This window comes from Biomphalaria glabrata, chromosome 12, assembly GCF_947242115.1.
Source record: "Biomphalaria glabrata chromosome 12, xgBioGlab47.1, whole genome shotgun sequence".
NCBI classification, from domain to species: Eukaryota; Metazoa; Mollusca; class Gastropoda; family Planorbidae; genus Biomphalaria; species Biomphalaria glabrata.
The window spans coordinates 17,278,547-17,294,395 of record NC_074722.1 but is presented as its reverse complement, the minus strand read 5'-3'; the positions used below and the strand labels follow the sequence as shown (position 1 = coordinate 17,294,395).

General features: G+C 39.5%; 1 protein-coding gene across 1 annotated transcript; it reads left to right on the top strand.

Moving 5' to 3' along the window:
- Positions 1–59: 59 nt before the first annotated feature.
- On the top strand, positions 60–9,306 carry LOC129922145 (hydramacin-1-like). Its single transcript, XM_056006862.1, has 2 exons — positions 60–232; positions 8,980–9,306. The coding sequence occupies exons 1-2, from the start codon at positions 123–125 to the stop codon at positions 9,119–9,121; spliced, it is 252 nt and encodes an 83-aa protein (XP_055862837.1). The 5' UTR covers positions 60–122; the 3' UTR covers positions 9,122–9,306.
- Positions 9,307–15,849: the final 6,543 nt, after the last annotated feature.

Below are 15,849 nucleotides of genomic sequence, written 5' to 3'. Positions count from 1 at the left end.
ATTATAAGTCATCTCCCTTGACCTGACACAAAACGCTATAAATAAAACCAAACTTTGAATCGAGAACATTAGCAGAGCGAGCCAAAACATTTTCCAGTGAGTTCCGCATCGACTTGTCAGATATGGCTGCTGCTTTAAAGATATTTTCTGCTCTTGTTGTGGTCGGCATCTTCTTGTCTGCTGTCGAGGCAGGATGGGGGGACTGTTACGAAACATGGAGCAGGTGTTCAAGGTAAACATTAGTTATCTTTTGATATGCATGCAATAGATTAGTGAACAACTACTGAAATTGTTAGTTATTGCATTCCGAAGATAATGGACACTTGCAATTTCATTTTCAAAGAATGTAAGGTGTAAGTGTGGGAAGCGTGGTCGAGAGACTAAGTGCACTTGAACTTGGCTTGGCTACCTAGAAGGAAATCGAGGTTCGACTAAAGGCAGCACGGAAAACCAACTCCTAGATACGCCCTTCCCCCACTGGTCCACAAATGAAATTGGACCAAAGCGTTCTGAGCATTCTATAAGCATGAAAGTAGCGCTATATAAAAGCAATAATAATAAAAACAAGAGTGTGACTTACTGCCATACCTGTAATTAGTTTCAAATAGACACCTTCCGAAAGAAATGTCTGAAACACGTAACTGCAACTAGTGCTCTAAACTAGAAAGGAGGTTTTCAAGTATTTCAGCAAGTACTTTCTTTCAAACTACTCACCAGTATTTATAGTGACGCTCCCTAGACCAGCAACGTTTCCGTTCGTGCCCATCTGAGAGAGCTAGGAGGTCTGATTCAGCTCTGAAGGCTCCCTCAGACATTCCGGGACAGAGCTAGGTAGCCAAGCGTTCTTTTGCATTTGGAGCTGCACAAATTCATTCATCTGCCGCATTATTTATCTTAGTAAAAAACAATTTCAGTTCAAATTGGCACTAGCTACTATAAAAAAGAGAGAGATAAACTCAAGATGCATATGCTACAAGTAGGTCTGTAATATACTCCATCATCGCAAGATCCTTTTGTTAAGCAAGACCTATGTATGCAACTATATCCCTGTACTCAACTCATAACTCTACTGTCTCTTCCTGGACTCGTACGTTTCACTGGAGGGCTGCACCAGGACCGACTTCATGGCTGACTCACAGTCCCGGTCTCAACGCTCTCCGGTCTTGAACTGCTGCTTTCCTACACACTGTGTGTGGTCTGCGCAGGCTTATGATCAGATGACCATAACACGGGCGCTATTCACTTGCAAAGTTCATGCTAGTACTGTCCCTTGCCTTTCAATATAGCACGCTAAACTGTATTACTGGCCTGTGTCACATATGTCACATATGTCAGCTGATCACACACAGTTAACCCTTTTGCATCGCGAATAGGGTTATAACAATATATTCACATATATTTCTTAAATCTTAGATTCTTCTCGATTTAATCATGTCCGAAAGGTCTAATTTATAAGTATGTATATTAAATTCTACCAAGTACATTTTTTTTTAGCATATAGAAAAACGTTACGTCTAGGTGTCTTCCCAAAGTGCTACCCAGGGCCTCATGGGCGTAGCCAGGATTTTTTTTTGGGGGGGGGGGGGGGGGGTTAGGGGGGATTTTTTCTCCCCCCCCCCGCCCCCCCTCTCGCGAAAATTTTTTTTTGTATATATGTATGTGTGTGTGTGTTCATATCTTTATTACATTCTGACCCTTCATTCTTTTGGAACAAGTTTATTGTGCCCTAGAAAAGGTTCTTCCTGTAGTTAGTGAAAAAATTGTTGACTTCCCGCCATTGTCAGCAAGGGGCTCTGGGGGAGCTCTAGGAGCTCACCCTAGCGCGGGGCGGAGCCCCGCCGGCAGCACTATTTCTGGCATAGAATGCCAAGAAAATGCATATTCTGAGGTATCTACAGTGCATTTTCCTGCTATTAAAAAGTCTTATTTCAAAAATGTATGTGCTATTTTACTGACTCCCTGCCGCGCCGTTCGGAGCGTTTGCCGTCAAGCTGTTTCCACATAAATCTGTCACTGGTAAATTCTGAAGCCTCTTCCCACCTGCTCCGAGGACCTCCATGAATATGTGGCGCAAAGTTGTACTAGGATGTCATCGCAACTCTCATTATGCGTAATTTATTTTGTCGGGGAACGTCCCGCAAATCTCATGCGACGCTCTGTCACAATTTTACTAAGGGGTCGACTCAAAGTTCGGCATAGGATTTCCTTGATTTAGAGCCGATCTCAATAACTAACTCCTAAAATCTCTCTTAGCCATCTTTGTTGAGCCACATTTAGTGTTTTTCAATTTCGGCAGATGACTATTCACTGCACATTATTAATGGAGCCCGCCACTGGTAGAAATTGTAACCTCTCTTGGATACGCTCTTGGAATTGGGTGACTGTAGTTTGCTTTAGATTTTATATCGAAAAGTGAAGTTTTATCGTCAAAATCATCTGTTAGAGGTTTTAAACTAAAAATCTAAGGACTTTGTTGTTGTTTTTTAAATTCAAAACCCCATTTAGCTACGATCATAGAATTTGGTAACTGTAGTTTGCTTTAGAGTAATATTGAAGATAGAGGTTTTCCACCTCAAAACGCTCTGTAGGGGGATTTTAAACTCAAAACCATCTGGAGGAAAGGAGTTAAAACTCAAAACCCCCAATTCGCTTGGTTACGTTCAAATAATTTCAGTGTGTAATTTGCTTTTTTTTTATATTGAAGAGGTATTTTTTAGCATCAAACCCTTGTGAAGGGGGATATAAACTCAAAACCCCTTTTGGCAACGCTCATAGCATTTTAGTGCGTAATTTGCTTTTTTTTTTTTTTTACATTGAAGATGTATTTTTTAACTTCAAACCCCGCTGGCGGGGGGTTTAAACTTAAAACCCATATGGCTACGCTCTTAGATTTTAGAGTGTGTAATTTGCTTTTTTTTTTTATTGAAGATTTATTTTGCTTCTAATCCACCAAAACAAGAACTGGCTTTAGATGTCAGAGAAACAATAACTGTAGACACTATCATAGCTGGAGATCTAAATGCCCATTCACCTACCTGGGGCTATGATGACACTGATCAGTCTGGTAAAAAAGTTCATGACCTGTGCAATTCTACTAACCTTTTTCTTTTGCAAAATAAACACTCTCCTCCTACTCTTCTGCATGCTAGCAATGGTTCACTATCACGACCAGATCTTTCTTTAGTCTCTGCTAACTTGGAATCTGTCATAACTTATCAAGTACTAGGCGATATTGGTAGTGACCACCTTCCAATATTACTGACTGCCACTCTTTCTAAAATGAACACCAAGACCACCAAACAGCCACGAAAGTGGTGCTATAGTAAGGCTAATTGGAAAGGATACGAGACAGCTGTCGACAATGCCCTTGAAAAAATCAATGTAGAGTCTAGCTCTGTCGACCTTGTGTACCGTCAAATAACAACAGCTATCCTGGGCATGGCTAAAAAGTTTATTCCTCGAACTTACCCTTGTAAAAAATTCAAAAACTTTTGGACGGCTGAAATCAACAAACTTGTTATGGCTCGGAGAAGGGCATACAAAAAGGTCCAAAAGAACCCAAACAATCCAACACTCAGGCAGAAATACAACAGACTCAGCCTACTAGTCAAAACGTCTGTTAACAGGGAAAAACGAGAACGTTGGACCAACACCTGTGCAAGGTTAAACCTAAGGGACAGCTCTAAGGCTTGGAGTCTTCTGAGAAATCTCGAAAATGCTGGGCGTACGAAAACAGCAACCCCATTATCTTCACCGAGTGGGGTAACCATTTCATCGAAAAAGAAAATTGCCCCCTGGTTGAACAAATATTTTGCTAAGATCAACAAGGCTGCCAAGAAGTCCCCAATGTCCAAAGCCATTGATAAAGCTCCCAAAGCTGATGAAAAAAAAGACCGAAAGGAACCACAGACCGAAAGTGCTGAGGGAACGATGAACATCCCCATTCTCTATAGGCGAGCTTACTGCTGCCATAAGGAAATGCCAGCTTAAAAAGGCTCCCGGGCCGGATGGTATTACCCCCGAAATGCTTTAACATGTAGGGGGGAAAGGAAGGGCCATGCTCTTGGCATTCGTAAATAGAACCTGGGCAGATGGTCATCTGCCCAGGGCCTGGAAACGTGCCACCATTATTCCTATACCAAAAAAGGGAAGAGATGCTTTCACTGCTGAGGGCTACAGGCCCATCTCACTCACATCTTGTGTGGGAAAGATGGATGAAAAAATGGTAAATGAGCGTCTGGTTTGGTACCTTGAGAGTGCCCGTCTTATAGCTCCAGAACAGGCTGGTTTCAGGGCTGGAATGTCCGCTATAGACCAAGTCAACATCTTTGTGCAGAGCGTAGCAGATGGATTCCAAAGGACCGAAAGCACATACGCAGTCTTCATTGACTTAAAACAGGCATATGATAAAGTATGGCGGCCTGGTTTGCTTCATAAGATAAGAGCCGTGGGGGTGCGGGGACGGATATATTACTGGATTAGAGACTTCCTACAAGAGCGTACAATAAGAACAAGGATGTACGGAGAAGTCTCAGGGGAAATGACCCTCGAGCACGGCCTCCCCAGGGCTCCGTCCTGTCATGCGCCCTTTTCACGGCCTTCATAAATGACCTACCGGCTCAGCTAAAATGCCAAAAGCTGCTATATGCTGATGATATTGTCCTTTGGAAATCCGGAAGGAGCGCAACCTCTATACAAAAAGTGCTACAAGAAGACCTCCATACGCTCTGCTCATACACACAAAAATGGAGGCTAGAAATAAACACCTCCAAGACGGTCTATTCTCTGTTCACGCTCGGGACTGGCATTCTCGGGCAACCTTTCCAGCTCTCCCTCAACGGAGTGGCTCTCAGCATGGAAAAGCTACCCAAGTACCTTGGTGTAACTTTAGATCGCAAACTAAAAATGTGTGAGCACATCCAGGATGTTGTAAGAAAGGCCTCAGGGAAACTTTGCATTGTGCGGAAGCTGGCATCCACGAAGTGGGGAGCCCGAGCAGACATGCTCCGATCCCTGTATTTAGGAGCAGTCCGATCACAGATAGACTACAGCCTACCTGTGCAAATTTATGGCTCTAGGACTGCTCTTGAACAACTTGATAAAATACAGTCCCAAGCACTAAGATTTGTCTGTGGAACCTTTAGGACAAGTCCAGTGAATGCGGCTGAAATAATGGCTAATATAGCTCCACTAACCCTTAGGAGGGAAAGGTCAGTACTGACCTGCTATGAGCGGTATAAAAGGCTGGATGAATACCTCCCAGCTAGAAAACTAGTGGATGGTTGGAGATGCAGAAGACGTATCCAGATGCAGTCTTTTATGCATCATGCCACTAGACTATCTGATGGAGCTGGCCTCTCCACCAACCGACAAAAAATTCAACGCTTTCATCCCCTTCCCCCTTGGTGTCGTCCAACAACCCCAGACATACGCTTGAAATTAGTAGACCCTAATGCCACTAAGCAAAGCCGTTCATCTAACGACCTTCAAATCCTAGCTCTGGAGACCATTAATACCTTCAAGCCTAGTGCTATTTTTGCATACACTAATGGATCGGCATCAATAGATTCTGGAAGAGCAGGCTATGGAGCCTACATCGACTTTCTTGGCTCTCACACAGTCAAAATCTTTGTACCATGTGGTAGTGTTTGCAGTTTTGATGCGGAGACCATGGCAGTCTGTGAAGCCTTAAAAGTCATTGACTCTCAACTCGGCGAGGGACATTTGAGGGCAACACAGATTGTTGTGGTCACTGACTCAAAATCTGTACTACATGCTTTGCAAAGCCCCGGTCCATGGCCCCCCAATATCAACACTGTCATCATGGCTTCACATAACATCAAACAACGCTATGGCACCCCTGTAATAATGCAGTGGGTACCGAGTCACATAGGTGTGACTGGCAACACAATCGCAGACTCTTTGGCCCACCAGGGAGGGCAAATTCCACCCACTGATCAGGCTGTAAGCTTTCATCAAGCCCTGGCTATAATACAAAAACAGAAATGGAAAAGTGGTTTGAGTGCTGGGACAAGTCCCAAAAAGCCCGTGGAGTCTGGGAGCGCATGAGGCGCCCTGACCGCACTTCCCCGTGGTGGAGGCTGTCCAGGCCTGAGCAAGCTATTATAGCACAGTGCAGGACAGGCCACTGTCCTGTTGGCTCATATTTCTCGCGGCTATGGCCAAATTTCGATTCACGGTGCCCTCGCTGCGGGGAAGAAGAGGAAACCGTGCCTCATATTCTGTTTGACTGCCCCAGACTTGCTGATCTCCGTCTCGACAGGTCTGGGAAACCCAAAATTCTCGACCTGTATGGCGACATTCATGCACTACGCAAGACAGCAGGGTTTCTGTCCAGGGCTTTTGCAAGAGAGGATTTGAGCCTCTCAAGCCCTCACTCTAATGGAGTTTGATGATGATGATGAACTCCACTGGAGGGGAGTTTAAACTTAAAACTGAGTCAAAACCCATTTAGCTACGCTCATAACATTTTGAGTGCATAATTTGCTTTTTTTTCATATTGAAGAGGGAGTCTATCGTAAATTTTAAAGGGGGTTTTAAAATCAAAATCTTCCTTAACTGTGCACTTGGAATTTGGGAATTATCGTTTGCATTTTTTGTGTTTTGTTTTATAGAAGAGGGGGATTTAATTACAAAAACCCCTGGTAGGGGGGTTCCAAACTCAAAACCCCTGGTAGGGGGTCTTAAACTCAAAACCCCCTGTTAGGGGTTTTAAACTCCAAACCCCCTGGTAGGGGTTTTAAACTCTAAACCCCATGGTATGGGTTTTAAACTCAAAACCCTTTAGCTGTGCTGGGGCAAGTGATGGTTTAGTATTAAAATCTCACCTAAAATAAAAAAAATAAAAGCAAAAAAAAATGTCACTAAAGTCCGTCTCCCCCCCCCCCGTGGTAGGGGGTTTCAAACTCAAGACCCCCTGTTAGGGGGTTTCAAACTCAAAAACCCCATGGTAGGGGTTTTAAACTCAAAACCCCTTTGGCTGTGCTGGGGCAAGTGATGGTTTAGTATTAAAATCTCACCTAAAATAAAGAAAATCAAAGCAAAAAATCAATTAAAGTCCGTCCCCCCCCCCCTCTGGGGGGGATTTCATTTCGGGGGGGGGGGGTTGAACCCCACCCCCCCCCCCTGGCTACACCCATGCAGGTCCTTCACTTACTTAAATCCGGGCCTGTGCAGACGCCTATGGTAAACATTGTGCAGACGCTTATGGTAAACATTGTGCAGACGCCTATGGTGAACATTGTGCAGACGCCTATGGTGAACATTGTGCAGACGCCTATGGTAAACATTGTGCAGACGCCTATGGTAAACATTGTGCAGACGCCTATGGTAAACATTGTGCAGACGCCTATGGTAAACATTGTGCAGACGCCTATGGTAAACATTGTGCAGACGCCTATGGTAAACATTGTGCAGACGCCTATGGTGAACATTGTGCAGACGCCTATGGTAAACATTGTATCTGTGTCTGCTGAGTCGATGAATGATTGCCATGTTTGAAACACTCGCTAATAGGTTCAGAGAAACTGATGATAGTGTGTCCTGTCGTCTAGGGTTCAAACCCGAGTCATGTACTAATGTGATATTTTCTAATTGAAAATGTGGATTATTAATTACAGAAAAATACAAAAAAGTGTTGTATTCCTTGAACAATACATTGAACGCCATCGCGCTCCCTTTATGTTTTGGGGGAGCATTACAGTATGAGCAACACAAGTCTAGCTAGTGAAACTAGTAAATCAAGTCTGGTTGATATACAGCATGTAGTGCACAAGTCTTAACTATGTCTGTTATCCAGTTTAATTTTGATTCTTATTACAAAGCTTATATCTATTTGTCTGTCTGTCTGTCTGGTAAAAAATATGTACATTTTATGTCTCCCACATCTATTCTCGGATCAAGTTGAAACTTTGCACAATTATTCATTGGCGTAGACAAGACTAAAAAAAGGAACTAATTAGTCAATTAATTACTGTTAATTGATTTTCTTTTGTTTCAAATCAACAAGGGAAAATAATCCTTCATACATTCACAATATGGTTATATTTGTTAGGTTTAGTCCCCTTAAATAAGTGTTACCGCTATTTCTCTGATCAAGTTGATTCTTTAAACAACTATTTATTGTACCTAACAAAGCATGAATCTATACAGAAAATACCCTTGTAGCCAATTAATTATTGGTAATTAGTTTTTTGTTTGATATCGAATAAAGGAAATAACTTTTAGTTTTAAGGGTGGAGTTCTTACTGGACTTGATCTCAGAGGATTCCAGTCCCCTTGTTTTCATTGTGACACCTCGGTGGACACTTCGGGTGGTGGAACCTGGACAGGCTAACAACTGGGAGCGAGCACAGCTCCAGTCGGGTTACCGTTTTTGATCTTTTTTTTTGAAATCACCTTTGGGGTGAGGATAGATAAAAGCCTGACAAACCAGTCCAACAATTCCGCCACGTCGTGCCACAAGGGGCCTTCATCAGTATCCGTCGGCTGGATTGGCGGTCCTCACACGGCTTTGTGAGGGTTACAGAATAGGAATAGGAAAAAGTTTCTCGTGGTTAGCGAGGCCGAATAGCAAGCCGCCTTGGAGCGGAGGCTGCGCACCTTGTATGTGGCTCAAGCACATTGTAGTAAGGATTGTTGGCATTGTGGAACTATCCTGCAGGACTTGGGGGTGAAGAGCTCCCGGCTCACGCCTGACTGTGAGATACAATCTTTTCTCTCAGTCTTTAGGATATTGAAGTGCTCCGATTTCCTATCTAGACTTCATAAAAGGAAGCCATATTGTCATTAGAGATTGATTGTTGAACAGTTCCGGTTCAGAGCCACTTCGCTCTTTTAAACTGTCCTACTCATGTTTTGTTTGTTTGACTTTTTCTAGTCTATATTTACTGTGCAATTAAAGAGTCGGCAAAAGAAATATTTCTTCAGCTTCATAATGAAGACGTTTTTCTCTTCTAGGTGGAGCAGTCCATTCACTGGGGTTCTGTGGAAGTCTTGCAACGACAGATGCAAAGAACTTAAGAAAAGAGGAGGCAATTGTGTGCAGACACCATCCAAATGTCCTGTCACAAGCAAGGCCTATCAATGCCAGTGCTACTGACCTAAGAAATAAATGCTTTATATTAAGTTTAAAAAAACAACAACAACCCAACATCCATATATCCAGTTATAAAATGAAAATAATCTATACAGATAGATATATCATACATTATCAGATACATCCATAGATAGTAATATACTATGTGTGGTTGATTTGTATAGAAATCAAATAAAAATGTAATCTTCGATGTTTCCTTTTGTTCATTTTATTTAGATGATTGCGCCGTGATTTGGAGTATAGATTTCTTTATTTTGTACAGACTATAATGAATAACAAACTGATGCTTTATAAAAAATAATAGTACTTGACCAAACTCGCTTTTTTAGACAAATGTTCAACATAAGAACATATTTCCTCAACGAAACTTAATTAAATTATTAGACAAAGAAATGCACTAATTAACAAAAAGATATCGTGTAATATTTTATCTAGGAAGGAATACATTTATAAAACATTCTCTTCCAACACACAGTGGACAGCCATACATTCTATCACTGAACTGGTACACAGAGAATAGTTTGAGGTACTTTGGCGCTTTTAGTGACCTAACACTCTTGACATAAAAAAATGATAAAGTTTTAATTTATCTTAATAATCACATGTCCTATTAACTTGTTTATTTTTTAATTTTTTATGCTACATTCATTTTTGTTAATGAACGACACATCAATTTTGGAATAATGTTAGCAAATAACCAAGAAGCTTTCATTGACAAATCATGTCCTAAAGCGAGGTAGAAATCATATTTTGAATTTTATAAACCCCATTTCATGTTAAAGTTAAAAAAATTAACTGCGCATTGCAGCTAATATTTACCCAACTGTGGGACCATGGGTCATATAATCCCCAGCGCTGAATAAATCAATTTTTTTTTAAAGTGGTCAATCTCAGACAATAACCATCTATTCCAGCACACATTCAAATAGAAGGCAATGAAAAGGCAAACATACTGGCCAAAGATAGGAGAATGAACAAACAAACGGACACACCACAATGAGACTACATATGTTCCTGAAGCTAAAAGTCGGATATAGTGAAACTTGCCCTTGTGGAGCATCAGATAATGCTGACCAAGTCCTTCGAAGCTGTATCGAAAGGCCCAAACAAGACTCTGAACTCCGAAAACCTCATATATATATATATATATATAATAAAAACTACATAGGAACTGTCTGATGATCTGGAAACAATTGCTAGATTCATTTCAGATATAACATTAGTCGCTATTAGTGATCTGACCCCGCCGACATACCAAAAGCAGATTGAAGAAGAAGATAAAATATTAAAAATACTTAAAACAAGGTTACAAAGACAGTTTGTGTGGAAACAAACTCAAAATCGGCACCCAAAGTAGTCTACCTAGAGTATTCACCAGGATTCGAATACGGGACTTCTGGTTCCAAGTGCTTTACCAAACAGCCACAGCATCTCCATATATTCATTTAGCATACACGTATATTTAAAAAAAAATTATTAACCTTTTCAATACATGTAAGATTAATAACATGTTACTTGTAATAAAGAGAAACTAAAAAAGATTTATTCTTCTTACAAAATTAGATAAATTGGCAACACGAAAAAAAATATTCTTGACCTATTTAAGTTAGGTAGTGAGCTAGCTAGAAATGACTTGAAAGATTTGGAGTAGGTCTACTTGGACCAGACATTTCACTCGCAAAATAAAAATTAATATCTCTATTATCATTTGTCATACAAGCTAGACATAGATCTATCTAGACGTAGTTTTAGATCTAAACCTAAAAATAGATCTATATCTAGTTTAGAATCTAACTGTAGATCTAATTCTAGAACTAGAACTAGATATAGAATCTTGATATAGAATCTACTTCATCTAGACACTTAATCACACAAGAAGTTGCAAAGGGAAAAGATCGTCTCTCGAGACGTAAAATGCCACTGACATCTAGACTAGAACTCGAATGAATTTACACGTTTAATCTTAAAATTGCTAGACCTATGCCAATGTTATGATCATGAATAGTAGGCCTTTTGTTACCGGGTAATGCCAATACTAATGGTGTACTATGCTGTTCGTATTCGAGTCATTTCTTAATGTGATACTATTGTTTACACAATAAATACCCCTAAACTGTCAGAAGATAAGTTATTTCCTTAATAATTAAAATTTTGTTCAAATAATTAATAAATTTATTATAAATATAAATATATCTAGATCTGGTCTCTATTTAGTCTTATTTAGACTGTCAAGTGTAGGCCCCTATAATGTGGATATGTCAAAACTGCGTGCTATAAAAGTAGTTCGTTATTTTTAAAACTTATAACTAAAACAAGGTTTGTATCAAAATTCTTTTTTAAGACAACATTTCTATCAGTATTCCATTCAATGAGTTAGTTAAAAATGAAAAATATATTTTATAATGATCCATTGACACTTTTACCATTGTGACCTTAGATGCAAATTTTTTTGTACCAATGTGCGAATCTGTGAATGAAGCTTGAGTTCTTAATGAAGAAGTCCATGATCTTTTTTTAAAAAGTTACTTAACCTGGTTTTTCATTGAAAAGTGGTGTAATTTTTTTGGAAAAATCTGCTTGCATATATAATTTTTTAAAATTTGATGGTTCACTTTTGGAGAAGAAAAAAGTGGCCGTTGCATCAGAACTTTGAATGATCTAAAATATCAAGATGTCCGATTTTCATTTTCTCTTCTAGTTTCTGAGATATAAACGGGACGGACGGACGGACAGACGTACAGATGGGCAGACAGGCCACACAAAACTAATAGCGTCTTTTCCTCTTCTGGGGGCCGCTACTAAACCTTCTTTATTAATGAAATTTCGATTAAAAAACAATGGTACATTTTTACCCTGCCCCCTTGTCTACCCCCTTCCCCTCGAGAAAGAATTCTGGTTGAAGCGAATGTATAGATCTACTACACTTTATAATATTCCTTTGGTAGGCCTTTAGCTCTAGACATCAACGACGAATAAATGTTCCTGATTTTTAAAATTCTTTAAGGAATGTAGAAATACGTGAAGGCCGTTAAATATTTTCTCGTTCTCTAGCCAAATTTAAATTTATTTTTGTTTTTTTTTACTTTGACAAAACTATAATGGTCTGATTAGAGTTTTCCTTGTGTGGCCAACCAGCTAGTCATTCTTTTCTCGTCTATCCCCAGCTATTAATAGAGATAAGAACTAGTCTAATAGTTTACATTCAAATGTTGACCACAGACTACACTCATAGCGGCCTACCCTTTAAACTTCACTAACTCCTATACTTTACACCTCACATAGGCCTATACTCAAAAACTCACATAGGCCTACACTCAAAACCTCACATAGGCCTATACTCAAAACCTCACATAGGCATACACTCGAAACCTCACATAGGCCTATACTCAAAACCTCAAATAGGCCTACACTAAAAACCTCACATAGGGCCACTCTTTAAACCTCACATAGGCCTACACTCAAAACCTCACATAGGCCCACTCTTTAAACCTCACATAGGCCTACACTCAAAACCTCACATAGGCCTACACTCAATACCTCACATAGGCCTACACTCAAAACCTCACATAGGCCCACTCTTTAAACCTCACATAGGCCTACACTCAAAACCTCACATAGGCCTACACTCGAAACCTCACATAGGCCTACACTCTTTAAACCTCACATAGGCCTACACTCGAAACCTCACATAGGCCCACTCTTTAAACCTCACATAGGCCTACACTCAAAACCTCACATAGGCCTACACTCGAAACCTCACATAGGCCTACACTCAAAACCTCACATAGACCTACACTCAAAACCTCACATAGGCCTACACTCAAAACCTCACATAGGCCTACACTCAAAACCTCACATAGGCCTACACTCAAAACCTCACATAGACCTACACTCAAAACCTCACATAGACCTACACTCAAAACCTCACATAGGCCTACACTCAAAACCTCACATAGGCCTACACTCGAAACCTCACATAGGCCTACACTCAAAATCTCACATAGGCCTACACTCGAAACCTCACATAGGCCCACTCTTTAAACCTCACATAGGCCTACACTTTACTCCTCACATAGGCCTACTCTTTAAACCTCACATAGGCCTACACTTTAAACCTCACATAGGCCTACACTTTAAACCTCACATAGGCCTACACTCAAAACCTCACATAGGCCTACACTTTAAACCTCACATAGGCCTACACTTTACACCTCACATAGGCCTACACTCAAAACCTCACATAGGCCCACTCTTTAAACCTCACATAGGCCTACCCTCTAAACAGCTGATGAACTCACTTTGATAGAATTAAATGAGCTGTCTGCTCTGTACACTTATTAATAAACTCCAAAAGCTCTACAGAGGTGATGTCACATACAGGACGTAGCAAAGACATCCAATCTCTCACTCCCTACTCAATCAATTGACCTTTGACATTTAATTGCCTAGAATGGAAAGTCACCTACTCTACCTTAGCCCCCCCCCCCCCCCCAACCCGTTAGTGAATTTGAACCGGACCTGTTGGAAAGTCCGGAGAAAAACAAAATAGAACGAGTTCTTTTCTATGGCACAAAAGTGACAGTCCAGCTCTTGTTGCTTCATAGCATCAATGTTTGGGCAATCTCTTCCATGGAGCCTAATGTTGATCTAAATATTTGAACGGCAAAACTTTTAAAATAAGTCTAATCAATGGAAATAGCTTTTGACTTCATAAAAGACTGTGTTGCTTTTCAAAATTAAACTTGATAATATAAACTCTTCATTTCTCTAGGAATAGCATGTTCAAATCAATACATTTTGGATATAAATCTGTGTCACTCAATGCACGGAATAAATTACATTTTTGTAAATGAAGTAAATGATTAAATATTGTAAACATTTTCTAAAAAAGTGTTTTAGACAGTTAATGTATAAAAATGTTTGGAGAATGAATATACATGTTGTAAATAGTTTTAGACCAAAAAAGTTATAAGACAACGAACGAAGTATAAATGTTGTAGACCGTGTACTGTGTATCTTATAAACATAGTATTCCATGTGTATTGTGTATCTTTTAAACATAGTATTCAATGTGTATTTTGTATCTTATAAATATAGTATTCCATGTGTATTGTGTATCTTATAAACATAGTATTCCATGTATCTTATGTATCTTATAAACATAGTATTCAATGTGTATTATGTATCTTATAAATATCTTATAAATATAGTATTCCATGTGTATTGTGTATCTTATAAACATAGTATTCAATGTGTATTATGTATCTTATAAATATCTTATAAATATAGTATTCAATGTGTCTAATAAGTTATCCAAAATCTTGCAGCAATAAAGTTGTTCATTATTTGTCTTCATTACACTGTGTGATATTCTGATATTCTTTTTAGTGTACCCGCCCCTCCATCTTACTCAGTCTTTAGTTCTCATGATCATAATTTCCAAGCTCAGTTCTGTAAACTAAGCCTTACAATTTGTAGCATCTTAAAGTTTATTTTAGATCTCAATCTTGATACTGTAATTCTAGTTTGATGATGTTTTTTTATAAAGTCTCGTTTTACTATAGAGGATGAAACGAATCTTAATGCAAGACCTGCCTAGCTGGTTTCACTGAAGATGTTTACTTCTTCTTCTTCTTGAAACTGCCAGGTAGAGTTGAGCCTTCGGCTCTTGGAACTCTAGCCAGCAAAAGTGAACAAGAGCTCCCTTTTAACCGGCCTAAACAGTGGCAAGAGGCCGCGTACACTAAGACCCCCGCCATTTTTCTTTTCTATACCAGGCTAACCGTGTGGCCCCTTGAGGAACAGCGCCTGGATTGTGACAAGGTTGTGGGAGCTTTTTTACAACTACGCGCAGTGCAATGAGGATGATCTTGCACCCCCTTAGGCACCCCCATGGGAGTCTTGTTTTGCTACCCTTTAGCCTAATCGTTTCCTCCTACGATCGTTTCCACCCGGGCGCCACTATGAGGCAGGGTAGCATGTCTGGGTTACTTCTTATAAGAAACTCTTAATTTCGTCATTCTCACAAGCAATAGAAAAAATGTTTAAAAAAACAAAAAACAAAAAACAAAGCTTATCTGAGTTAAAAAATCGCTAATTACTGCCATTAATCTAAAAAGGCAGTTAGCTCTCTTTCTGCTATAAAAAAAGTTATGAATTAGTACTAATTGATTAATTAATTCGTTAATTTTTGGATTGATTCGTGTATTGTCATCGACTAAGAATAATTCTGCAAAATTTTAACTTGTTCCGAGAATGGGAAGTGAGAGAATAAAAGTGTCAAAACGTAAATAGGGGATTAAATCCATATATACGTTCACAAGATATTTTTATTAAATAGCATTTATACCCGTTATTTCGATATCAAACTTAATAATTAGTCACCAATAATTAATTAACTAATTGGATAATTTTTTTGATTGATTCATGTCTTGTCAGGTACAATGAATAATTGTGTTAAGTTTCAACTTAATCCAAGAAGTGGAAATGGGAGATAAAAAAAACATTTTTTAAACGTTTTACCAGACAGACAGACAGTGAGAAAGGTTGAGTTGATATAATCCTTGTAAAAAATATAGCAATTGTTTATTTAGTCCATTTTTCATTATCTTATTGTTCTTAAATTTCGTACTTAAACTCGAACTGCCTTAGAAGTATTCGATTGAAATGTTAGAGAGATCACTTCACTAGCAACATACCGTAAGCACAATATGTTTTTACTTACTGTCAAT

Coding starts and splice junctions, on each gene's coding strand:
- LOC129922145 (XM_056006862.1), top strand. CDS start 123: ATGGCTGCTGCTTTAAAGATATTTTCTGCTCTTGTTGTGGTCGGCATC. Junction 233..8,979: donor ACATGGAGCAGGTGTTCAAG/GTAAACATTAGT, acceptor TTTCTCTTCTAG/GTGGAGCAGTCCATTCACTG.